The sequence below is a fragment of the Tamandua tetradactyla genome (assembly GCF_023851605.1).
Source record: "Tamandua tetradactyla isolate mTamTet1 chromosome 1 unlocalized genomic scaffold, mTamTet1.pri SUPER_1_unloc_2, whole genome shotgun sequence".
NCBI lineage: Eukaryota > Metazoa > Chordata > Mammalia > Pilosa > Myrmecophagidae > Tamandua > Tamandua tetradactyla.
The window spans coordinates 314,003-340,412 of record NW_027518238.1 but is presented as its reverse complement, the minus strand read 5'-3'; the positions used below and the strand labels follow the sequence as shown (position 1 = coordinate 340,412).

General features: G+C 36.3%; 2 protein-coding genes across 6 annotated transcripts in view; both read left to right on the top strand.

Annotated features, from left to right (window-relative positions):
- LOC143672703 (N-alpha-acetyltransferase 35, NatC auxiliary subunit-like) overlaps window positions 1–10,822 on the top strand; it is a 133,519-nt gene extending 122,697 nt beyond the window's left edge. For 3 of the 4 annotated variants that reach the window (XR_013169949.1, XR_013169950.1, XM_077147257.1), the window contains one exon: window positions 10,574–10,811. Coding sequence is in view for 2 of the 4 variants with exons in the window: in XM_077147257.1 (XP_077003372.1) it covers window positions 10,574–10,633 (60 nt within the window). In the remaining 2 variants the exon portion in view is untranslated. Of the gene's footprint in view, window positions 1–10,573 lie in introns of all 4 variants that reach the window. The other variant, XM_077147256.1, reaches the window with a different exon arrangement.
- A 7,621-nt stretch (window positions 10,823–18,443) lies between these two features.
- LOC143672704 (N-alpha-acetyltransferase 35, NatC auxiliary subunit-like) overlaps window positions 18,444–26,410 on the top strand; it is an 81,116-nt gene continuing 73,149 nt past the window's right edge. For both annotated transcript variants that reach the window (XR_013169951.1, XM_077147258.1), the window contains exons 1-2: window positions 18,444–18,605; window positions 20,079–20,193. Coding sequence is in view for 1 of the 2 variants with exons in the window: in XM_077147258.1 (XP_077003373.1) it covers window positions 18,588–18,605; window positions 20,079–20,193 (133 nt within the window). In the remaining variant the exon portion in view is untranslated. The remainder of the gene's footprint in view (window positions 18,606–20,078; window positions 20,194–26,410) is intronic.

Below are 26,410 nucleotides of genomic sequence, written 5' to 3'. Positions count from 1 at the left end.
GGAAGAGAGACATGAGACAAAATGAAATTTCAATGGCTGAGAGATTTTAGAGTCTAGAGGTTATCTTGGAGGTTAATATTATGCATTATATAGATATCTTTTTTTAGTTTATGGTATACTGGAGTGGCTGGGGGGGAAGTACTTGAAACTGTTGAACTATGTTCCTATAGCCTTGATTTTTTTAAGATGATTGTACAAAGATATAGCTTTTACAGTGTGACTGTATGATTGTGAAAATCTTGTGTCTGATGCTCCTTTTATCCAGCGTATGGACACATGAGTAAAAAAATGAGGATAAAAATAAATAAATAATGAAGGTGATAAAGGGTAAAATAAATTGGGTAGATGGAAATAGTGGCCATTGAGGGAGGGGTAAGGGGTATGGTATGTATATATGACTTTTTTCTTTTTTCTTTTTTTTTCTGTAGTGATGCAAATGTTCTAAAAAATGATCATACTATGTGATGATATTGTGAGCCATTGATTGTACAACATGTATGGAATGTATGTGTGTGAAGATTTGTCAATAAAAATACTTTTTAAAAAATCAGTGGGGTAAGGAGAGGATTCATTTAACAAATATAGCTGGAAAAATTTGTTAATAGTCTTGAAAGTTGCTTTATCATTTCACATCAAAATTCCATATAGAGGAATTATTTTGTGTTAAAAAGCATTAAGAAATTAGGAGATAATTCACAAAAAGGTGGGCTTTAAACATATGAAAAGGTGCTTAATCTCATTTAAAAGAAATGCAAATTTAAACTGATATACTACTTTTTACCCATTATTGATAAAGATTAATTTTTTAAAAAATACACCATGTTAATAAGGTTGGAAAAACAGGCACTCATATGCTCTGTGTATGTGCATGTTATACACATTGTTTTTCTCTTTTTAATTTTATTTTAAACTTTTTATTTGGGGATAATTTCAGACTAAGTAACTAACTACTAGTTACTTACTACTAGTAACTGTGCAACACCATATACTGCTTACCATTTTCAGCTGTTTTGAACTGTCTCTCTCATGTATATATGCATATACATATGTATGTATGTATTCTTTTTGCTGAACCATTAAGAGAGTAAATTGCAAGCATTATAATCCTCTTCCCCCAGATACCTCAGTATGTATCTCCTAAGGATAAAGCATTCTCTTACAGAACTACATTACCGTTATCAATCTCAGTAAATCTATAATACCAGTCTACCATCTATATTCTGTTTCTGTCAGTTAACCCAGTTGTGTCCTGTTTAGCATCATTGTCCCTATAATATAGGGTCACATCCTCATTTAATTGCATGTCTCCTTGATATCTTTTAGTCTACAATTTAATGAACAAGTAATTTGTTTCAGATGGATACTTCAGAAGCTCTTAAGCATGTGCACTCAGTCTCGCACATGTACATTCTTTTCTTGCACACATGTTCTCTCTCTATTCTTGCTTTAATTTATGCCCTTGTCACTTTTTCAGTTAGGCTCCTATGAGTTTCTGTCCCAGTCTCTTTCCTTATTCTGTTCTCCAGTTATCTTCCTAAAAATAGGTAATGTGATTACGTTCCATTTTGTAATTTGAAAACTTCTACAAGATGTGTGTGTGTATTTTAATGAAAGTGATAATATATGTAGTTAAAAAGCCAGGGCATACAATGAAAAATTTTCCTTTGCTCTTCCCTTACCCATTCCATAACAGTATTCAATTCTCTTAGCTTTTTTCCAACTATTTGCTTCCATATATTAGGATAATAAGCTTATTCTAATTTCTGAATTTAGGAGTTAAGAGTTTTTAGCTATGGCATATAAGGATTTAACATTCATACGTTACTCCCTCACATGCCCCCCCTCCACCCCCACATAGTTCATTCACAATTTTTGATTGTCATTATTAAGTGCTGACATTATGATTGTAAAAAATATTAATGACAGATGAGCTAGTAATGCATGCTTACCTTATCTTTCTCACACATTTTTTGTTTTGTTTTGTTTTTCATGGAGGTAATAACTGCCACTTCTTTTTGGTTTGTTTAATTTTCTTTGTATCACTCATTAATTCTTTCCTCCCCATTATTGTGAAACACACCAGGTAATCTGTCATTTGTGTCTGTATCTTTTTTTTTTTTTTTTTTTTTTTTTTTTTTTAAAGGAAAGACAGAGAGAAGGAAGGAAGGAAGGAAGAAAGGGAAACATTTTTAAACATTTTCTTGTTTTATTGTATTCTGTTTCTCCGTTTTTGTTACATGGGCTGGGGCCGGGAATCGAACCGAGGTCCTCCGGCATAGCAGGCAAGCACTTTGCCCGCTGAGCCACCGCGGCCCGCCCTGTGTCTATATCTTTGAAAAGCTATTCCTGAAGACTTCACCTTTTCTAGCTTTAGTCTGGACCATTTGCCTACTACACAGATGTCATCCCAGATTTCTTTCCCCCTTTCTCCTGGGAATTTCCATTCTATCTCTTTGTTAGATCCCTTGTTACTTAAATCCCATGCCTTTGTTATTGTTCATTTATTACTTTTCTTAGTGGAGCATCTCTAGTTCCTGGGGGAAGGGGCAGGAGATTTTGTTTATATCTAGTATATCTGAAACGTCTTTCCTACCCTTATACTTGATTGATAGTTTGGTTGTAATAGAATTTGAGGTTGGAGAATAATATCCCTTGAAACTTTGAAGGCATTGTTCTACTGTCTTCTAAGTCCAGTATTGGCCATACTGACCCTTTATATGTGACCCATGTTTTCCTCTGTGAAAGTTTTTAGAATTATCCCCTTGATGACCATTTCTTAGATCTGTTCATTAATAATAATTGGAATTCCTTAATCTCAGTTTGAAGCATCCCTTTCTTTGATCACCACCTCTTTTTAAATAACTGGTGTCTTTAGTCAAGTTCTTTAACCCCACTTGGATTTCAGTCCATTTGTGTTAGTCAATGTTCTCTAGAGAAACAAAACCAACAGGAGAGATGATGTAAATATGAGTTTTATAAATGTGTCTCACAAAACCTTGGGAATGAAAGAGTCCAAAATCTGTAGGGCAGGCTGTGAAGTTGGCAGCTCTGATGAAGGGTCAGGACAAACTCCACAGGAGAGTCTCACTGGTTGAAGAAGTAGTGAAGGAGTCTGTCTTCTTCCTTAAAAACCTTCAACTGATTGGATTATCTCAGGTATGATCAGCCACAGATGCAGTCAACTGACTGATGACTTAATATACCAGCCTTCCAGTTTACCAATGAACCATGAAACATCCCTGCAGCAGTGATCAGGCCAGTGCTTGCCTGACCAGACAACTGGGCATAATCATTTGGCCAAGTTGACTCCAGAACCTATCACACCATTGATCATGTTACCTTTGTACTGTCATTGCCCTCTTGTCCCTCTTTTCTAAAGTTAAATTCTCCCATTGTTGCAGTAACTCTCTTGCAGTCCTTTCAACTCCTTTCTTCTTTTGCTTGGTGCACCTCATCCTCGTTAAATCCAACTCTTCACCTACTCTCTTCTTACATCTCCACATCTTATGACTGGAGAAGAACACTTTCACACTGATGGTACTGCTTTCATGGCCACTGACTTCACATGGGCCTTGAGTACTGCCTAGCAATCATTACATTTCCCTAGTTCATGTACTCTCATTCTCTTCAGACATCCAACACTTTTACCATGCTCACTCTAAGCAAATGGCCCAACTTCCTGTTACAGTGAATAAGTAGAAACAATCAAAAGAGAACTTAACTCTTCCCACCTATCTGTGCCCTGTCTTTTCACATCCTGTGTTAATGTAGATGCTGCCCTGTATGATGTAGATGAACCTCTGTACTCTTATCTAAGGGGGATCTCTTCTGCTTGTGCATTAGACCCCATACCTTGTATTATATTCAGAGATACTGCTATAGCAGTTCTTCCCCTCTATCCTTTGCATAATGAAATTTTCCCTCTACTGGATCGTTCTCATCAACAATAGCTTGTTTTATTTTCTTCTATCTTAAAACTACCCTTCCAAATCAAATTGAAAAAAAAGAAATACCTTTCCTTGGCATATCATTGTTCTTCACATACTGTTCCACAACTCAGTTCTTTTCAGCCAGAAAATCCTCAGAAGAGTTGTCCATACCCTCTGTGCTTTTTTCTGTTAAATGTATTACAATGAGGCTTTGAACACTTGTTCCACCAAAACTATCATTATGGTCATCAAAGACTTAATCTATCAGCAGTTTTTAATACTGTTGATCTCTCTGTTGCTGGAAGCAAAGTCTTCACTTGGATTTTAAGAGGCCCCTTTTCCCTGATTTCCTGCTTCATTGGTTGTTTTTCTTTATTCTTCATCTCATCTTCTAAACCATCACTTGTCTGATAGAAATAGAATGCAAGACACGTACACAGATGTAGTTTATTTTAATATTTTTAACCAATATATTTAAAATATTTTAATTAATAATCAATATTAAAATACTGAGATATTTTGCTTTTTTTTGGTACCAAGTATGCATATGTATTTGACACTTCAGTACATCTTGTCTAGTCTGAATCAGCCACATTTGAAGTGCTCAGTAGCTGAGTGGCTGCCACAGTGGACAGTGCAGCATTAAACATCAGTATAAATCTCATCTGATGTATCTGAATAGTTAAATTTCAGAATGGATTGAAAAAAATTATAATATTACATTATTAGTTTATTGTTTGGCAGAACCACATTCTCTTTCAATACTGGAGTATTGTGTGTCTTGTTACAGTTATAATTGGAAATACTTTAATATTCTAAATTTCTATGCAAGGCTGCCTTGTTTTAAATATTGTTTCATAGAAGTCTGAATATCTTTGACTTGTAATTGTGTCTCAGAAGTGGTATAAAGGCATTGTAAATGAAAGAATATGGGCTTTACCTTTTACAGCATCTTCTCCCATTGGGCCATAGGCATTATAACAGCAGGGATTGTACTTTACCATTATCATCAGTATCTATCAATATCTGTTCCAACTACCATAGGGTACTCAGAAAATGGTGTAAGAATGAGTGAACACATTTCTTCCCCACTAGTGTACTTAACTCCCCAAACCATCTGATTCTCTTAATACTATCTTTCATTGCCACAGAGACCTCCAGTTCATGGGTCTTGCTGCTTTATTACTCTCTGTTATATTCCTCGCCTGTTCTCATTTTCATGGTCCAGTGCTGAAATCACCCTTTCAAATACCTTTAACTCCCTTGCCCTTCTTCTCTTTTGTGTTGCTTATCTGGCAAAAGCACAGCCATCTGCTTGCTCCTTGCTTACACCCAAGCAGCAGAAGGCTGCTAGAGAAAACCCACATCTGTGTGTCTGTTCTCACTTTAATTTTAGGACTGTAAATCTCAGATGGGCACTCAATGCTGTTAGACAATCCTGTCTTATAACACTTCTGTGGGGAATTTGCTCTCCTAGTCTCTAAGGTGATTTGTTCCATGTTTTTTACTCACTTCTCAGACCTCCATTGCCAACTCTCTTCCCCTTCAGCTTACATTCCACTTTATTGAAACATTAGATGCAATCAGAAATATCTTATTTCCCCATCAGAAATGCTAACCTCTGTGCATTGGTATCCACATACTCTGCCTTCTATCCTAAAATGAAGTTATCTGTTACAATCTAAGCTCAGCCTCTCCCTGTGTTTTGGATTCTGTCCTGTCTTGGCCTACTTCAATTATTAACCTTATATTGCTTTACTAGTTTTTCTTTCACTGCTAGATTATTCTTACTGGCATATAAACATGCTTTAATATCCCTTGCTTTAAAACAACAGAAAACTAAGTTCCCTCAATCCCATTCCTCCTTATTTCTACAATCTCACTTTTCTTCTACCCTTCACAAAAAAAATCTCCTTGAATGAGATGTTAATTTACTTACTCTCCTTTCCAGTTGGACATTCCTTCTCCACCATTACACAGAAACTAGCCTTAAGGCCCTTAATGATACCCACCTTGCTAAATCCAATTTTCTCATCCCTACCTTTTCATCCTGTTAACATCATTAGACCCAGTTGACCATTCTTTGAGATACTTTTTTTCCCTCTTCATCTTCTTGATACCTCAGTCTCTTGGATTTGTTTCTACCTCATTGGTTAGTCTGTTTCCTTTGCTTGCTCCTCTAACTTTGGAATACTCCTGGCCTCTCTTTTTTCTCTGTACCCTTTTCCTAGATTGATTTTCTCTAGTTCTGTAATTTTTAATGCTAACTATATCCTGAAGGAATCCAGAATTTGTTTCTCTAGTCCTGATTCCTCCCCTGACTTCCACTCTCTATCAAGTACCTTCTTGAAACCTTCATTTGGATGATCAAAGAAACTGTAAGTTTAGTATAACCAAAATTGTACTATATTTCTGCTTAGACTTGTTCCTCCTAATGTCTGCTCCATCTCAGTAAATAGTACCATTTATCACTTGCTCAGACCACAAACTGAAAAATCTTCCTTGACTGCACAGTTTACCTCAAACCCCACATCCAGTCCATCATATGTTAGTTCTGCCTTGAAAATATATCCTGGTTTCAGCAGCTTTTCACCACCTCCACTGTTAAAATCCCAAACCAAATCACTGTGAGATCTTGCTTGGACTGATGGATAATCTAACTGATCTGGTTTCAGTTTGATTTCACTCTTTCCTTCTTCAGGTCCACAAAGCTGCAAGAGTGTTCCATTAATGACATCAGTCTGTCTATATAACTTTGCTGCTTTCAGTTCTCCAGTGACTCAAATTCTTATTACCGAAACTTGTGTTTGTCATACAAATCTGTGGTATTCTCCCAGAGGAGTTATTTCTCTTAGAATCTTCTTGGCAAACTAGCAGTTCAGAGATAGGGATCATAGGTGTTCTTAGTTTGTTCTTGTATACAGTGTTGTCCTACTTAGATTTTAACTTTTAATTGCCAAAGTTTGAAAATCAGATTTCACATTTAAAAAAAAAGGCTTAGCTTTTTCTTCTGAAAAGTTAGGAGGCCTGGCCACACACCCTGTATTCATTCATAGTCTCATTAGGTAATTGGCTGACTCCCTTTAGATGAGACATATGTTGTAGTCCCCACCACTCCCCAGAGTTTTATAGCCAGCTTGATGGACTTAAGTAGGTTACCTGCCTTTTGAGTTTATGACCCCTGCCTTGGAATAAATCATTCATTTATTCATTCAACAAGTATCTAAGTTCTATGAATAAAGCAGTGTGTTAGATTCAGTTGTCAACTTGGCCATGTGGGCATACCTAGTCTTGTTGCTGTGGACATAAGCCAATGGTACTTGAACCTCATCTGTTGCTTATTACATCTGCAGTCGGCTAGGAGGCATGTCTGCTGCAATGAGTGACATTTGACTTAATTGGCTGGTGCTTAAATGAGAGATCGCAATGTAGCACAGCTAAGCAGCTCGGCATTCCTCATCTCAGCACTTGCAGCTCAGCCCAGGCCTTTGGAGATGCAGAAAGAAGTCACCCCGGGGGAAAGTTGTTGGAACCTAGGGGCCTGGAAAGAAGACCAGCAGAGACCACCCTGTGCCTTCCACATAAGAAAGAACCTCAGTGGAAAGTTAGCTGCCTTTCCTCTGAAGAACTAACAAAATAAATCCCCTTTTATTAAAAGCCAATCCATCTCTGGTGTGTTGCATTCTGGCAGCTAGCAAACTAGAACAGATTTGGTACCGGAGAGTGGGGTGCTGCTGCGGTTTGCAAATACCAGATATGTTGGAACAGTTTTTGGATGGCTAAAGGGAAGATTTTGGAGGAAATGTGAAGAGAATGATGGAGAAGTCCTGGATGGTTTGAAGAGACTATTGGTGTAAATGGAACTACTACCAATCTTGACAAAGGAGGACACCAAAGGGAAAAAATTGGAGTTTGCAGAGTGAGAACCATGGAAGCTAGGGTCTGAAGCCAAGAAACCTCGGCCAGGAGAGTGGACCCACCCACATACAGAGAGAGGGTGAGCTAACCCTGAAGGGTGAGGATGACTCTCCCCTCTCATTGCAGTGGAATAGTTGTGCAGCCTCAGGCCTTGGAAAAGGTGTAGCACACTCCTTGGGGGACTGGGAGAGCCTGGCTGCCACCATGTGGAGGGGATGAGCGTGTGCCCCAGAAATGACAGAGAGCCCAGGGGTGGCCCTGATGCCTGGAGAGAGTGGAGCCCAGAGGTGGTCTCCTCAATGTTCCCCGAGGTTGATTTGGAAAGAGGCCGGCCAACGCATGGGCCCTTGGAAGGGGTGGGACTGCCACTTTCTACAGCCGAAGGATAAATGACTTTCAGACTTTGAAATCCAATGGTGTTTGCCTGCAGGTTTTCCTTCCAGTTTCTCCCTATGGATCCAGTGTTTATCCTCCTTTGCATATTGGTATCAGATAACTTGTTTTGAGATTCACAGGCGCACAGCAAGAAGAGAAGTTTTTGCACCTGTTTAAGGTGATGCTTGAAGTTGCCAAGTTGACAAGGGGTGGACATGTGTTAGATTCAGTTGTCAACTTGGCCAGGTGAGCATACCTAGTCTTGTTGCTGTGGACATAAGCCAATGGTACGTGAACCTCATCTGTTGTGACAGTGGTTAAATTAAAGATAAAATTTGAAGATAGAGCCAGCAGGGTTTTCTGATGGATTTGATAGGGTTTGGGAAGATGAAAGTTGAGGCCTGGTTTTGGCCTGAGTAACTGGCTATAGGTGATGGTGTGATAAACTCTAGGGAATGGATATCAAGAGTTCCTTTTTAGAGAGGTAAAAACTTTGAGAATTCTACTTGATGTCCAAGTAGAGGTAGAATATAAACTTTACCTAGAGGATAGGTTTATGGCTCTTAACAAAACTTGAGATTTTAAAAGTTCTGATCCTGTGAGTCTTACAATGTACCCTTAGCTAAGTTCTTTGAGGCCAGGGATCTGTTTTGTTTTCTTTGTCAGATGTAATTACAAGCATTAAGTGAATACTCAGAAAAAATTCTGTTTCTGTAATTGCTGTAATTACTGCATTAAATTAGACCATTTCTGTAATTGCTGCATTAAATTAGGCTTTTGTGTACATTTTCATAGGAATTGTTATATGCAGAAATACTCCTTTAATGAGTTTCGTGGCTTAATTGAATCAGATGATGTTAAATTGAAACTTTTCAAAGTTAGTCTAGCAGAATATTTAATTTTTAATGATTTAGCAGTTTTAAAAATTGTTATGCTGGGGGAATTCATGTGAATTATCTTTTACTTCCCAGTGGAACAAAGGGGAAATGTAATTTTACTATCACTGAGTAATTCTGTTTGATAAGGCATAACCATTGTGACCTAACAGTGTATAAACAGGTGTTGTTTTATAAATGTTGATTTATGAGTTTGTCAAAGTCTTGCAACCCTATCATGAGGCTACAATTATTTTTTTATTAATTTTTAAAAAATATATAACAACAAACATTCTTAACATATGATCATTCAGTTCTATTTATATAATCAGTAATTCACAGTATCATCACATAGTTGCATATTCATCATCATGATCATTTCTTAGAACATTTGCATCAATTCAGAGAAAGAAAAAAAGACAATAGAAAAAAATTCATATGTAACATACCCCTTACCTCTCCCTTTCATTGATCACTAGCATTTCAATCTACTAAATTTATTTTAACATTTGTTCCCCCTATAATTTATTTTTATTCCATATGTATTACTCATCTGTTGATAAGATAGATAAAAGGAGCATCAGACACAAGGTTTTCACAATCACACAGTCACATTGTGAAAGCTTTATCATTATACAATCATCTTTAAGAAATATGGCTACTGGAACATAGCTGTACATTTTCAGGCAGTTCCCTCCAGCCTCTCCATTACATCTTGACTAACAAGGTGATATCTGTTTAATGCATAAGAATAACATCCAGGATAACCTCCCGACTCTGTTTGGAATCTCTTAGCCATTGACACTTTATTTTGTCTCATTTCACCCATCTGCCTTTTGGTCAAGACAGTTTTCTCAGCCCCTTGATACTGAATCTCAGCTCATTCTAGGATTTCTGTCCCATGTTGCCAGGAAGGTCCACACCCCTGGGAGTCATGTCCCACGTAGACAAGGGGAGGGTGGTGAGTTTGCTTGTGTTGGCTTGGGAGAGAGGCCACATCTGAGCAACAAAAGATGTTCTGTTGGGGGGACTCTTAGGCCTAATTTTAAGTAGGCTTGACCTATCCTTTGTGGAGTTAAGTTTCATATGAACAGACCCGAAGATTGGGGCTCACAAACCCCAAGATTGGGGGTTCTGGGCTATAATTATTGATATTCATCAGTGAACATGAGAATATTTTTAAGTTTTGATTGTTTTGTATAATTAGCATTAGCCTTATTTTGTAGGTTGAACATATTAAATGTAGGTATACTAAAATTGCCTGAGGATAAGCAACTGAAATTAAGGACAGAGACAGCATTAGAATATGATGTTTTAAGAGTATGCTGCCTATAAGGAAAGCTTGTTATATACAGTAGCAACATTTAAACTAGCAAGATGATATTCCAGTACCATCTTAGATAGTGATTTTCTAAGAGAAGTATGGTAGATGGTTTGGCTGCTCTTCAATGGCCTAATTATTCCTTTTCTTTATAGGAAGATTTTCGGTCAATGACTTATGGATTTAAAATGGCTAACAGTGTGACAGATCTTTGAGTTACAGGTAAAGCTATCTTATTATTTGTAAGATAATTCACCAGTTTTCCACTTGATTTTTTATGCTTCTTTTTTTTTTGGCATAGGCAAGGTCCATGGACCAAATAATTTGTTGCTTTTTAAAGCTTATTATGTCTTTCCTTAGGCATGCTAAAAGATGTGGAGGATGACATGCAAAGAAGAGTAAAGGTGTATTGTGTTTTCTTTCTTTGGTATAGAGTTTTGATATTTTTCTAAATGTCACATTAACTTTACCTAGTTGCAAACAGCTAGTATAAATAGGACCACATTCCTCCCTTCTGTATGCTGTGATTTTTTTGTAATGAATTTGGAGAATGTTAGAGGATTTCCTGGTAAATTACTTAATATCACTTTTAAGTATTAGAAATTTAACCCTCTTGTTTTAACCTTTTATCAGTATTTTTGAATTATTATGCTATTTTTAGAATTGTATTTGGTTCTCCACTAGATTTTTAAAGTCCTTGTAGGAAGGGACTATATTCCTCACCTTTGTATTTTTAATACCTATTACAGTGTCTAGAACAGAGTAGGTGAACTCAGTATGTGATAGTGTCCTCAATCTGGTGAAAGCAGAGATCTAGCTTTCTGTATGACATCCTTTGGTCACATGACCCTGATGATTTGGTTCTTAGATAAAGAATAAAAAAGAAAAATTATATTTCTATAATTTGTATTACATAGTATGGTTGTCAAAGCAATTTTACATTGTTTTATATATATATTTTTATTTTTGCATGGGCAGGCACCAGGAATCAAATTTTGATAGTTATAATTACTCAGTGAAGCAGGCAATTAAATGTACAATGTCCTACTTTTAAAGGAGGGAAGTAAACTTAGAAGAGTTAAGTAGCCTCTCTAATCTTACTTAAGGACACATGACTTGTAAGTGGCAGCACCAGGGCTAGAACCCATATTTCTGCCAGAATGTCTTGAAGTTTTGTCTAATGAAATAGTCAGCTCATATATTACTTTTGTACTAACAGGATGTTTTGGATGTTAGTATAGAACAGATCAGTATTTTACCTATCTGATGCAGTTTGTAAAGGTTTCTAATTTAAGATGGTTAGTTTTGAGAGTACCAGGAATTTTGATTAATAAGCCATTTTAAAGGAAAGTAGAATATGCTTTGTGCTTTGGCTTATGTTTCACTTTTTTGCTTTTGCTGTTTTCAATGCCTGATTCTTTGTGTGATCTTTATAACATATCTTAAAATGAACTTTACATGTAGAGTATTAATAGGAGGAAAATAAATACTGGACATAGCTTTTTTACCACAATTCTTAAAAATGGATTCTTGTATACTCAATAAATTCATTTGGTGCTTTATCTTGAATATTTATAATCTAATACTTTGCAGTGTGTGTTTTAATTCAGCTTTTTAAAATTTTAGAGTACTTGAAGTTGACAAGGAGAAGAAAGAGATCCAGAAGTTGAACTAGAAGTAATTGAACTTATTTTCTGGTAGATAATATCAGAGAAGTCTACCTCTTAATGTTGTAGTTTTATGAACTGCGTTATAATTTTTTTTTCCACTTTTTTTTTATTAATTAAAAAAAGAATTAACAAAACAATTAGAAATCATTCCAATCTACATGTACAATCAGTAATTCTTAATAACATCACATAGTTGCATATTCATCATTTCTTAGTACATTTGCATCAATTTAGAAAAAGAAATAAAAAGACAACAGAATAAGAATTAAAACAATAATAGAAAGAAAAAAAAACAAAAACAAAAAACCTATACCTCACATGCAGCTTCATTCAGTGTTTTAACATAATTGCATTACAATTGGGTAGTATTGTGCTGTCCATTTCTGAGTTTTTATATCCAGTCCCGTTGTACAGTCTGTATCCCTTCATCTCCAATTATCCCTTCTCTTTTTTTTTTTTTTTAATTAACGGAAAAAAAGAAATTAACCCAACATTTAGAGATCATACCATTCTACACATGCAATCATTAATTCTTAACATCATCACATAAATGCATGATCATCATTTCGTAGTACATTTGCATTGGTTTAGAAGAACTAGCAACATAACCGAAAAAGATATAGAATGTTAATATAGAGAAAAAAATGAAAGTAATAATAGTAAAATCAAAACAAAACAAAACAAAACAAAACAAAAACCTATAGCTCAGATGCAGCTTCATTCAGTGTTTTAACATGATTACTTTACAATTAGGTATTATTGTGCTGTCCATTTTTGAGTTTTTGTATCTAGTCCTGTTGCACAGTCTGTATCCCTTCAGCTTCAATTACCCATTGTCTTACCCTGTTTCTAACTCCTGCTGAACTCTGTTACCAATGACATATTTCAAGTTTATTCTCGAATGTCCGTTCACATCAGTGGGACCATACAGTATTTGTCCTTTAGTTTTTGGCTGGATTCACTCAGCATAATATTCTCTAGGTCCATCCATGTTATTACATGGTTCATAAGTTTATCTTGTCTTAAAGCTGCATAATATTCCATCGTATGTATATACCACAGTTTGTTTAGCCTCTCTTCTGTTGATGGAGATTTTGGCTGTTTCCATCTCTTTGCAATTGTAAATAATGCTGCTATAAACATTGGTGTGCAAATGTCCGTTTGTGTCTTTGCCCTTAAGTCCTTTGAGTAGATACCTAGCAATGGTATTGCTGGGTCGTATGGCAATTCTATATTCAGCTTTTTGAGGAACCGCCAAACTGCCTTCCACAGTGGTTGCACCCTTTGACATTCCCACCAACAGTGGATAAGTGTGCCTCTTTCTCCGCATCCTCTCCAGCACTTGTCATTTTCTGTTTTGTTGATAATGGCCATTCTGGTGGGTGTGAGATGATATCTCATTGTGGTTTTGATTTGCATTTCTCTAATGGCCAGGGACATTGAGCATCTCTTCATGTGCCTCTTGGCCATCCGTATTTCCTCTTCTGAGAGGTGTCTGTTCAAGTCTTTTTCCCATTTTGTAATTGGGTTGGCTGTCTTTTTGTTGTTGAGATGAACAATCTCTTTATAAATTCTGGATACTAGACCTTTATCTGATATATCATTTCCAAATATTGTCTCCCATTGTGAAGGCTGTCTTTCTACTTTCTTGATGAAGTTCTTTGATGCACAAAAGTGTTTAATTTTGAGGAGTTCCCATTTATTTATTTCCTTCTTCAGTGCTCTTGCTTTAGGTTTAAGGTCCATAAAACCGCCTCCAGTTGTAAGATCCATAAGATATCTCCCAACATTTTCCTCTAACTGTTTTATGGTCTTAGACCTAATGTTTAGATCTTTGATCCATTTTGAGTTAACTTTTGTATAGGATGTGAGAGATGGGTCTTCTTTCATTCTTTTGCATATGGATATCCAGTTCTCTAGGCACCATTTATTGAAGAGACTGCTCTGTCCCAGGTGAGTTGGCTTGACTGCCTTATCAAAGATCAAATGTCCATAGATGAGAGGGTCTATATCTGAGCACTCTATTCGATTCCATTGGTCGATATATCTATCTTTATGCCAATACCATGCTGTTTTGACCACTGTGGCTTCATAATATGCCTTAAAGTCAGGCAGCGCGAGACCTCCAGCTTCGTTTTTTTTCCTCAAGATGTTTTTAGCAATTCGGGGCACCCTGCCCTTCCAGATAAATTTGCTTATTGGTTTTTCTAATTCTGAAAAATACGTTGTGGGGATTTTGATTGGTATTGCATTGAATCTGTAAATCAATTTAGGTAGGATTGACATCTTAACTATATTTAGTCTTCCAATCCATGAACACGGTATGCCCTTCCATCTGTTTAGGTCTTCTGTGATTTATTTTAGCAGTTTTTTGTAGTTTTCTTTATATAGGTTTTTTGTCTCTTTAGTTAAATTTATTCCTAGGTATTTTATTCTTTTAGTTGCAATTGTAAATGGGATTCGTTTCTTGATTTCCCCCTCAGTTTGTTCATTACTAGTGTATAGAAATGCTACAGATTTTTGAATGTTGATCTTGTAACCTGCTACTTTGCTGTACTCATTTATTAGCTCTAGTAGTTTTGTTGTGGATTTTTCCGGGTTTTCGACGTATAGTATCATATCGTCTGCAAACAGTGATAGTTTTACTTCTTCCTTTCCAATGTTGATGCCTTGTATTTCTTTTTCTTGTCTAATTGCTCTGGCTAGAACCTCCAACACAATGTTGAATAATAGTGGTGATAGTGGACATCCTTGTCTTGTTCCTGATCTTAGGGGGAAAGTTTTCAATTTTTCCCCATTGAGGATGATATTAGCTGTGGGTTTTTCATATATTCCCTCTATCATTTTAAGGAAGTTCCCTTGTATTCCTATCTTTTGAAGTGTTTTCAACAGGAAAGGATGTTGAATCTTGTCGAATGCCTTCTCTGCATCAATTGAGATGATCATGTGATTTTTCTGCTTTGATTTGTTGATATGGTGTATTACATTAATTGATTTTCTTATGTTGAACCATCCTTGCATACCTGGGATGAATCCTACTTGGTCATGATGTATAATTCTTTTAATGTGTTGTTGGATACGATTTGCTAGAATTTTATTGAGGATTTTTGCATCTGTATTCATTAGAGAGATTGGTCTGTAGTTTTCTTTTTTTGTAATATCTTTGCCTGGTTTTGGTATGAGGGTGATGTTGGCTTCATAGAATGAATTAGGTAGTTTTCCCTCCACTTCGATTTTTTTGAAGAGTTTGAAGAGAATTGGTACTAATTCTTTCTGGAACGTTTGGTAGAATTCACATGTGAAGCCATCTGGTCCTGGACTTTTCTTTTTAGGAAGCTTTTGAATGACTAATTCAATTTCTTTACTTGTGATTGGTTTGTTGAGGTCATCTATGTCTTCTTGAGTCAAAGTTGGTTGTTCATGTCTTTCCAGGAACCCGTCCATTTCCTCTAAATTGTTGTATTTATTAGCGTAAAGTTGTTCATAGTATCCTGTTATTACCTCCTTTATTTCTGTGACGTCAGTAGTTATGTCTCTTCTTCCATTTCTGATCTTATTTATTTGCATCCTCTCTCTTCTTCTTTTTGTCAATCTTGCTAAGGGCCCATCAATTTTATTGATTTTCTCATAGAACCAACTTCTGGCCTTATTGATTTTCTCTATTGTTTTCATGTTTTCAATTTCATTTATTTGTGCTCTAATCTTTGTTATTTCTTTCCTTTTGCTTGCTTTGGGGTTAGCTTGCTGTTCTTTCTCCAGTTCTTCCAAATGGATAGTTAATTCCTGAATTTTTGCCTTTCTTCTTTTCTGATATAGGCATTTAGAGCAATAAATTTCCCTCTTAGCACTGCCTTTGCTGCGTCCCATAAGTTTTGATATGTTGTGTTTTCATTTTCATTCGCCTCGAGGTATTTGCTAATTTCTCTTGCAATTTCTTCTTTGACCCAGTTGTTGTTTAAGAGTGTGTTGTTGAGACTTTACGTATTTGTGAATTTTCTGGCACTCTGCCTATTATTGATTTCCAACATCATTCCTTTATGGTCCGAGAAAGTGTTGTGTAAGATTTCAATCTTTTTAAATTTGTTAAGACTTGCTTTGTGACCCAGCATATGGTCTATCTTTGAGAATGATCCATGAGCACTTGAGAAAAAGGTGTATCCTGCTGTTGTGGGATGTAATGTCCTATAAATGTCTATTAAGTCTAGTTCATTTATAGTAATATTCAGATTCTCTATTTCTTTGTTGATCCTCTGTCTAGATGTTCTGTCCCTTGATCAGAGTGGTGAGTTGAAGTCTCCAACTATTATGGTATATGAGTCTATTTCCCTTTTCAGTGTTTGCAGTATATTCCTCACGTATTTTGGGGCATTCTGATTCGGTGCGTAAATATTTATGATTGTTATGTCTTCTTGTTTAATTGTTCCTTTTATTAGTATATAGTGTCCTTCTTTGTCTCTTTTAACTGTTTTACATTTGAAGTCTAATTTGTTGGATATTAGTATAGCCACTCCTGCTCTTTTCTGGTTGTTATTTGCATGAAATATCTTTTCCCAACCTTTCACTTTCAACCTATGTTTATCTTTGAGTCTAAGATGTGTTTCCTGTAGACAGCATATAGAAGGATCCTGTTTTTTAATCCATTCTGCCAATCTATGTCTTTTGATTGGGGAATTCAGTCCATTGACATTTAGTGTTATTACTGTTTGGATAATATTTTCCTCTAACATTTTGCCTTTTGTATTATATATATCATATCTGATTTTCCTTCTTTCTACACTCTTTTCCATATCTCTCTCTTCTGTCTTTTTGTATCTGACTCTAGTGCTCCCTTTAGTATTTCTTGCAGAGCTGGTCTCTTGGTCACAAATTCTTTCAGTGACTTTTTGTCTGAGAATGTTTTAATTTCTCCCTCATTTTTGAAGGATAATTTTGCTGGATATAGGAGTCTTGGTTGGCAGTTTTTCTCTTTTAGTATTTTAAATATATCATCCCACTGTCTTCTAGCTTCCATGGTTTCTGCTGAGAAATCTACACATAGTCTTATTGGGTTTCCCTTGTATGTAATGGATTGTTTTTCTCTTGCTGCTTTCAAGATCTTCTCTTTCTCTTTGACCTCTGACATTCTAACTAGTAAGTGTCTTGGAGAACGCCTATTTGGGTCTAATCTCTTTGGGGTGCGCTGCACTTCTTGGATCTGTAATTTGAGGTTTTTCATAAGAGTTGGGAAATTTTCAGTGATAATTTCTTCCATTAGTTTTTCTCCTCCTTTTCCCTTCTCTTCTCCTTCTGGGACACCCACAACACGTATATTTGTGCGGTTCATATTGTCCTTGAGTTCCCTGATACCCTGTTCAAATTTTTCCATTCTTTTCCCTATAGTTTCTGTTTCTTTTTGGAATTCAGATGTTCCATCCTCCAAATCACTAATTCTATCTTCTGTCTCTTTAAATCTATCATTGTAGCTATCCATTATTTTTTCTATGTTTGCTACTTTATCCTTCACTTCCATAAGTTCTGCGATTTGTTTTTTCAGTTTTTCTATTTCTTCTTTATGTTTAGCCCATGTCCTCTTCATGTCCTCCCTCAATTTATCGATTTCATTTTTGAAGAGGTTTTCCATTTCTGTTCGTATATTCAGCATTAGTTGTCTCAGCTCTTGTGTCTCATTTGAGCTATTGGTTTGTTCCTTTGACTGAGCCATATTCTCAATCTTTTGAGCGTGGACAGTTATCTTCTGCTGCTGGCGTCTGGGCATTTATTCAGATTTCTCTTGGTGTTGGACCCAGCAAGGTTGTAATATTTTTCTGTGAAATCTCTGGGTTCTGTTTTTCTTATCCTGCCCAGTAGGTGGCGCTCGTGGCACACGTTTGTCTGCGGGTCCCACCAGTAAAAGGTGCTGTGGGACCTTAAACTTTGGAAAACTCTCGCCGTCCTGGGGGTTCGCTAGCCGAAGCGGCTTGAGCCGGCCTGGGGTCCGAACGCAGGGAGGGTTGCTGGTTGCCGCAGCCAGGGAAAGAGCCCGTCCGAATTTCCTAGTCGGCCCTGGGCAACAAGCGTGGCGGGAGGGCGCCAGCGGCAGCGGCCCGCCCGTTCCCTGGGAGTCATGGGGTCACCGTTCTCCGCGGCCTGGGGGTTTCCGATCCAATTCTCTCAGTTGGTCCGGGGGCTGCGCGTGGTGTGGGCGCCAGCCGTCTTTGTTTCAGGGGACCGCCTCTCCAATTCTCCCAGCCGGCCCGGGAAGGGGGAAGGGAGTAACTCCGGCCGCTTGCCACCCCGCCCGGTAAGGCCCGCGCGCCTCGGCGATCTCACCCGAGCTGCTTCTCTCAGCCAGCCAGCCGTTCCAGGATGGGGTACGCTGTCTTTTTTATCTCTGTTGTGGCTTTGGGCGCTTTCTGTATCGTTTCTACTCCCCTAGTAGGTGTCCTGGAGAAGAAACTAAGATCCGCGCGTCTTACTAAGCCGCCATCTTCCAGGAAGTCCCTGAACTGCGTTATAATTTATGGAAGCACTTTTTAAGGTATTTCTTTAAAAATTGGACATTGCAAAGAATTTTATTTCCCTTGTATTTATCTTGATAGAATGATAATATACCCCTTTCAAATACATGATTTCAAAGCTCTTCAGTATTCCTGTGAGGTAGGAAGAAAAAATTTTCAAAAGTTGAACCTTTAACAAGATCCTGTTTTCTGACTCTGCTCAATGTGCTCTTTAACTGATCCTCTTTTAATGCTATTTAAGTCACTTTTGAGATAATGGAGTAGTTTTTGATATAGGAAAAAATCAGCCCTATTGATACAGAGGGTTTTCTTTGTATTTCTATTTTAGAATTACTGGCTCTGTTTTATTACATTTTCTACAGTTTTTTTTCAGACATTTGAAAGATTATAAGTGAAGGTGCTTCTATTACATTACTGACTTTGAGATTTGGAAGTTAAAATAATAGATTTTAAAATGAAATTTCTTCAACAGACTTTGTATTTCTTAACTTCTAGTTAAGCACCAGCAATGTTTAGCTGTATTCAGCTGAGTGAAATTTACTCGAGTATTACTGACAATGCTTATAGCCTTTACTAAGAAAGAGGTAAGGACCTTTACTAGGATCTATCTACTACCTATGTTTTAGTATTTTTAGGATAGAATGCCTTACTGGAGTAATTCTGGGACTTCTCCATTGAATTACCACAATGGCAAGGGTATAGCTTTTAGCATATGGAATACTTACACTATAGTAGCCCTGATGATTTTCTTGAAAGGTGATATGCATTTTGCATTCTACACCATAACATGTCCGTGTCTGTTATTAATATAAAAATAACAGTTTATATTATCAGTGAGTAAAGTAATAGAAGTTAAATTGTTTTTAAATAGCTATAAAGCATTTTATCTATAGAGAGGTGGATTGTTTTATTTTGTGAATTGAACAGAGGAAAGGAAAGATGAGAATTTTAAATAGGCCTGTTGTTTCCTTCTTTAATAAATCATTAACTGTTAAATTTGTATAGAACCAAAATCAAGCCCTGGTAGCAATGATCTTGTCTTTTACCTATGTTTGTATTTACTCAAATCAAGTACAGATAAATATGTGAATAGTTACTAAGTGGTGAATAGGAGATCCAGCCTTTACCATTCATTGATCTAACTTCTGTAATGCTATTTTTTCTTTTTTTATTTGTTCACCTTGATGAATTGACAGAGTAGGAATGTTGAAATTTTCCCTTCCTGCATCTCTGCTTTCAATGTAAGATTAACAGAATAAACTAGAAATGTTTCCTTTTTTTAAATTTATGATCATACAACACATAGATGTGAGTAAAAAATTAATTTCTATCCAACAGGATGTGGGCATCCTATATTAAGTGAATAGTTTGTGAAAACCAATGTCATTACAAAAAAACATTTAATTTCATTGTTGTTTATAGGATTTTCCTATTTAATGTATATCTTTCAGTGAAAGAATATGTAAGAATGTTTTTGGTGGTTTATTTGCTAGACCAGTGCTGTTGCAGAAGCTCAAAAATTGATGGTTCAAGCAGCAGACCTTCTTTCTGCCATTCATAATCCACTGCATCATGGTGTCCAGGCCCAGAATGACACCACAAAAGGAGGTAATGAGCCATTTTGTTCCTACTCTTTTCTTTTTCCTCTAGCTATAGTGTGTGTGGCTTGTTGTAAAAGTTCATTGAAATCTGTTTGCTGGAACTTGGGATGTTTTATTCCATTGCTTTATATAGAGAGTATTTAGTCTCCTTTCTCTTTAAATTTAATTTAAACCTAAAACCTAGTGCCATAGAACTTGGTCATTTCCTATATCATACTGATGGGGCTCAGAATATTTACTTTGCCTAGTAATCCTGCTGTGATACCAGTACTGTGTTCTTTCTGTGTCACCTCTCCTCTTTACTCCTTTGTTTGAGCAATCAGTTCCCTTATACAGTGTTCCTGGACTCCACCAGGCAAGCCCAAGTGTTTCTTCATTGTCCCTCATGCACCTCATACATGGCTCTGTTATAACACTTTTTAGTACACTGTATTGTAACTGTTTACCTGTTTGTCTTTCCAGAAGATTTTGAGTACTTTCAGATCAGGGACTATCTTCTTATTTTTTTTATCCCTACAATGCTTGGCACATTGTGGCACACAGTAGACTTTATTTATGAAACGTGCCTTCTAAAATACAAGGAACTTGTGCCTTTGTGGTAAAAAGTTGTGACTGGGTTAACAGTTTAGATAGTATATAGCAATTTAGATTATTCTTAAAACTTGTTAAAATGAGATGGGACTTATTTTAAATTAGTAGTCCCCAGTTATTTGTCCCATCACCAGGAAGATGAATTTTTACTGATTCAAACACCTTTCCTTTTCTACCTTGTTTATGCCCAGCAGTTGTCGTGTTCTCCTTCCTGTGAATTTTTTCTTACTTAAACATTAGATAACCAGGCATTCAAGAAGATAATTTGGATTAGGAAATCCATATTGTCATAATCTTTTATGTTTCTAGTAATTCTACTAAGTTTGTGTTAATTCATTTATATTTTCTCTATGAGAGGCAATATGTTATGAGATGACTGACTAGGTGGCATTCTGTAACCATGGAATAGAAATGCAGAAAATAAATAAAAAGACTGTGTATGGCAAACTGTATAGAATATGTTTACAGAAAGTTATAATGCAAACTATATAGGATATGTTTAAAGAAAGGTATAATGAAAACTGTATAGGATATGTTTACAGAAAGGTATAGCATTTCCCCAACTTTTAAATACTTTGAAATCTAGTATGAGAATGCTTTTTATGAGAATCACTTCCATAATTGTATGAACTTTATAATATTGTTCTGGATTTTAAATGAGATTATATACATGTAAAGCATCAAAGTAATTTGTTGGTTGATTCATGTATCAACAAGTTTTTAATGATATAAAATTAGATTCTTCCAGATTACTAGGCCCTCATGCTCCTTGTTTCCATTTCCTGACTACTGTAGGCTGTATCTACAACTGAACAAACTGAAGATAATAATTGTTATAGGGTTATTAGTTGCTCGTGTGGTTTCTGGCTTACCTATATTTCAGACCAGTGCTAAATAAAAATAAAAAGTTCTTCACTGTTGTTCTGATTTTTATGGTCAGTCAACAAATGAAGTATCAGAAAGATGGTTGCATTATGTAACTAGAATGAACATTTCAAGTGTAAAATCTTTTGACTTAGCAAGTGAATTTTTAAATTTGAAGAATACTTACCCTGTGCTTAGTTTTCTGTGTAATACCTTTTAGTTTGTTTGGTTTAATTTTGTAATTATCTCTTAAGCATAAAGCTACAATTCTGTAAGAAAAATGTTAATGCCTTCCTAATAATGTCTCTTCTAATAAGAATGATGAGAAAGCAGAAGTTTAGATCAGTTTTGGTCTCAGATTATGCATTGCAACATCTTATCCTTACAACTCCATCTAGTGAATTTATAGCTTTTGAAAGCTTGAAATTGTTGAGCATTCATTTTAGGTTCTCACTGAAGAAGCAGAATCAGTAGGACTTGGAGACAGTGGCAATCAGGGAAAAGGTAGGAAGACTCAAAACCTGACCCTGAGTTTATACAATGTGTTGTGATGTCTTAATGACGATGCAGAAGGTAAAACTGGTTTGGATATAGGAGATACTTAGGAGGGCTGCCCAGAGTCAATTAATGGAAGTTTTTGATGCAGCAACATTGAACAGTGCAGCAGGAAAGTAGATATTTGGTTCTGGGATAGAAAGACAGGTTTTGCAGTCATTTTCATATTAAGTATTTGTGCTGGTTTGAAACAATTATTTACCATAGAAAAGCCATGTTTTAATCTTGATACATTTTGTGGAGGCAGCTGTTTCTTTTAATCCCTATTTGGAAACTTGTTTAGATGATCTCTACAGAGATGTGGCACACCCAATTGTGAGTATTAACCTTTGATTAGAGGGAGATGTGACTCCACCTATTCCAGGTGGATCTTAATTAGTTTACTTGAATCCTCTGAAAGGAGACCTTTTAGAGAGAGCCGCAGAGCCCCAAGATCCAGGAGAGCCCCATGCAGCCAGATCCCTTTAGAGATGAAAAAGGAAAATGCCCCTGGGGGAGTTTCATGACCAAGAAGCCTAGAGAGAATGCTAGCAGATCTTGCCATGTTTACCATGTATGTTTCCAGTTGAGAGAGAAACCCTAAACGTCATTGACCTTCTTGAACCAAAGTATTGTTTCCTTATGCCTTAGATTGGATATTTTTATGGTCTTCTTTTAATCTGGATATTTGTGTGGGCTTAGAACTGTAAACAAGCAATTTAATAAATTCCTTCTTTTAAAAGCCATTCTGTTTCTGGTATATCGCATTCCCACAGCTAGCAAACTAGAGCATTATTTAATTGAAATTGAAGGAGTGGACATGATCATTCAGGGCTTGCAAAATTCAAAACACAGGGTAATATCTTTGTGGAAGAAAAAAGGGGGAAGGGATCTACTGGGGTAAATGTTAGTGTTGTCTTTGCTTATGCTGTTTTTGTATGTTTTTGGAATTGTAGCCCTCCTTTCAAAATGATACTCAGATCATTTTCAGTGGCGCTCTAATGGTAAATTTCTCTAACCCATGTTTTTTCATAGTTGTTTGTAGGTTAAAAGTGGTTTTCCCTTTAGATTGTGAGCATTTTTAACAATTATTAATAGAAAGGAAAAATGTATTAAAATTTATGTTGCCTGAAATTGGTTGTTACTCTTGAAGTATACTTTCAAATTTGACATACTCCAGTACAAGAGGACTTGGTCATTTATTAAAAATAAATTAAGAGATGACAGTGGCTTGAACACATGCTCTTATATTCTGTAACCTTCTGAAATAATGATTCTTTTACTAGGAATAATTGATTAAATGGAAAAAGGCAGATGAGAGACCAAATGGAGCAAAACTTCAGAAGGTAGAAAATGAGAGGACAAAAGAGCACTGACTTAGTTGTCTCCCCAAAGAACTGAATTCTTAACTAGCTATAGGGAGAGTCAAAAGGCAACCAGTTAGCACAGAGGATCTTTAGAAAGGCTCCAGAATGAATTTACCAGCTACCTCAGGAACTAGGTATGAGAATCTAGCTAACATGACTGAAAATCTGTTTTAGAAATAGAGATTTCCTTCCTTTTCACTGCTAGGTGATTGACATTTCCATAACTCAGAAGACTAGAAGTTCATTCTTTGGAGTAGGGAAACAGGGATTCTGAAATATTGAAGGTACAGTTGAAGGGTGGGTATTATGGGGGAATTGAGTGAAAATTTAAATATTTAATATTCATTGTGAGCTTCTTCCCTTTCCTACCCTCAACTCTTAACCCCCACCCCAGCCCTAGTTTTGTTTTGTTTTGCTTTGTTTTCAAAAAAAAAAACCACTCAACCTCCCAAACAGTAAAGCCAGAATAATGCATTCCACTTAAGAGTTTCGAAGGCTCTTCTTAGTCATGGCTGACCAGCCCAAGAAGGAGGAAATAAAACAGCAAAATCTGAATGTGCTGCTATCTGGAATTCCCCCAGCAAATATCCTGTCCGGAAAGCCTGACCTGTATTCCTTGAGCTCTTAGTGAGGTGTGTGTGTGTGTGTGTGTGTGTGTGTGTGTGTGTGTGTGTGTGTGTGTGTCCGTGCACACTCCAGGTTCAAATTTGAGGAAGGTTCAAATTTGGTCAAGGGTGGAAATCTCTCACCTGAAAGAGAACAAAACAAGCAAGCAAATAAAATATCTTGAAATAAATAAGAAAAATAATTTTATCCATAAAGCAAGAATAGGATGCTCTGTTAATGAAAAACGAGAGACCAGATGTTCTGTATCATTCAAAATGTAAGAACAAGAATGAAAAAAATGAAATAGAAAATTTAAAACATAATTGTATGGAAATTTTAATTTAATTTAATTAGAATTTAATTTATGGAAGTTTTAGAGAAACAGAGCAAAAAAAATAAAAACACAGAAAAACAGGGGGAAAAAAGAAAAGTATATTTTCAGGTCACTCCAGAACATATTTTAGGATCAATCCAGAAGATTCACTGTGTAATAAAAGGAGTTCCAAAAAGAGATCAGAAAATAGAAACAAACAGAAAAGCTAGTTTAAGTGATCTTCCTGGGATTGAATGATACAGATATCCAGATTCAAAAGGCCAGTAACAACAAAATTTATATTTTGACTAGTGCATTTCCTAATATAACTTATGTAGATAGTTTGATTGAACACCATAAGTACTTGGAATCTCAGGTAGGACATGAGATTTTGCTGGTTTGTCCAGAGTGATGCCCCAATGAATCCCAGAGTGATTCAGTCAATGAGTGGAAAAGTATCTGCAAAGCCCCTTTGGGGAGTGGTGAGAATGGGGAGAAATTCAACTTCCCCAAGTTGAATTCTTGATATTCTCACAAGCAGTGTGGACAACCAAAGCTATAGGCAGAGCCCCCAGTCTTGGGGTTTGTTCATATGAAACTTAACCCCACAAAGGATAGGTTGTCTACTTAAAATTTAGGCCTAAGAGTCACCCCCAAGAGAGCCTCTTTTGTTTCTCAGATATGGCCCCTCTCTCCAGCCAACACAATGAGCAGTCTCACCACCCTACCCCTCTCTGTGTGGGACATGACTCCCAGGGGTGTGGACCTTCCTGGTAATGTGGGACAGAGATCTTGGAATGAATGGAGACTCAGCATAAAGGGATTGAGAAAAACCCTAGAGTGAGCTGAGACTTAGCATTAAGGGATTGAGAAAACCTTCTCGACCAAAAGGGGGAAGAGGGAAATGAGACAAAGTGTCAATGGCTGAGAGATTCCAAACAGAGTCGAGAGGTTATCCTGGAGGTTATTCTTATGCATCAAGCAGATATCATCTTGTTATTCAAGATGTAATGGAGAGGCTGGAGGGAAATGCCTGAAAATGTAGAGCTGTGTTCCAGTAGCCATGTTTCTTGAGGATGATTGAATAATGATATAGCTGTCATAGTGTGACTGTGTGATTGTGAAAACCTTGTGTCTGATGCTCCTTTTATCTACCTTGTCAACAAAGGAGTAGAACATATGGAATAAAAATAAATAATAGGGGGAACAAATGCTAAAATAAATTTAGTTTAAATGCTAGTGATCAATGAAAGCAAGGGGTAAGGGATAATCTTTTTTTTTCTTTCCTGTGTTCATTTTATTTCTTTTTCTATTGTATTTTTATTTTTTCTGAATTAATGCAAATGTTCTAAGAAATGATGAATATACAACTAAGTGATATTGTGAACTACTGATTATGTAAGTTGTTTTATTTTGTTTCTTATTTTTTAATTAATAAATAAATTTTTTTAAAAAGGCCAATAACAAGCCCAGCATAACCAAGATGAAACTGATCTGTATCAAGGCATTTTATCTTGGAATTTCAGATAGTGGGGACAAACAGAAGATCCTAAAATATTTGAGAGAGAGAAAAATAGGTTACATATACAGAATCAAATTATAATGTCATCAGAATTTTCAGCAGTTGTAATTCTGAAAGCTAGAACTCAGTGGAGAGAAGAACAAAGTTGGAGACTCATATTTCATGATTTCAATATTTACTACAAAGCTACAGTAGTCAAGACAGTGTAGTACTGGTGTGAAACTAGACATAGATAACTGGAGTAGAATTGAGAGTCCAGAATAAATCCTCACATTTTATCATCTTTTGATATTCAAGTAAGATACCAAGACAATTCATTAGGGAAAGAGTAGTCTTTTCAACAAATGGTTTTGGAACAAATGGATATCCATGTGTAAAGGAATGAAATTGACTCCTACCTCACACCACATGTAAAATTTACTCAAAA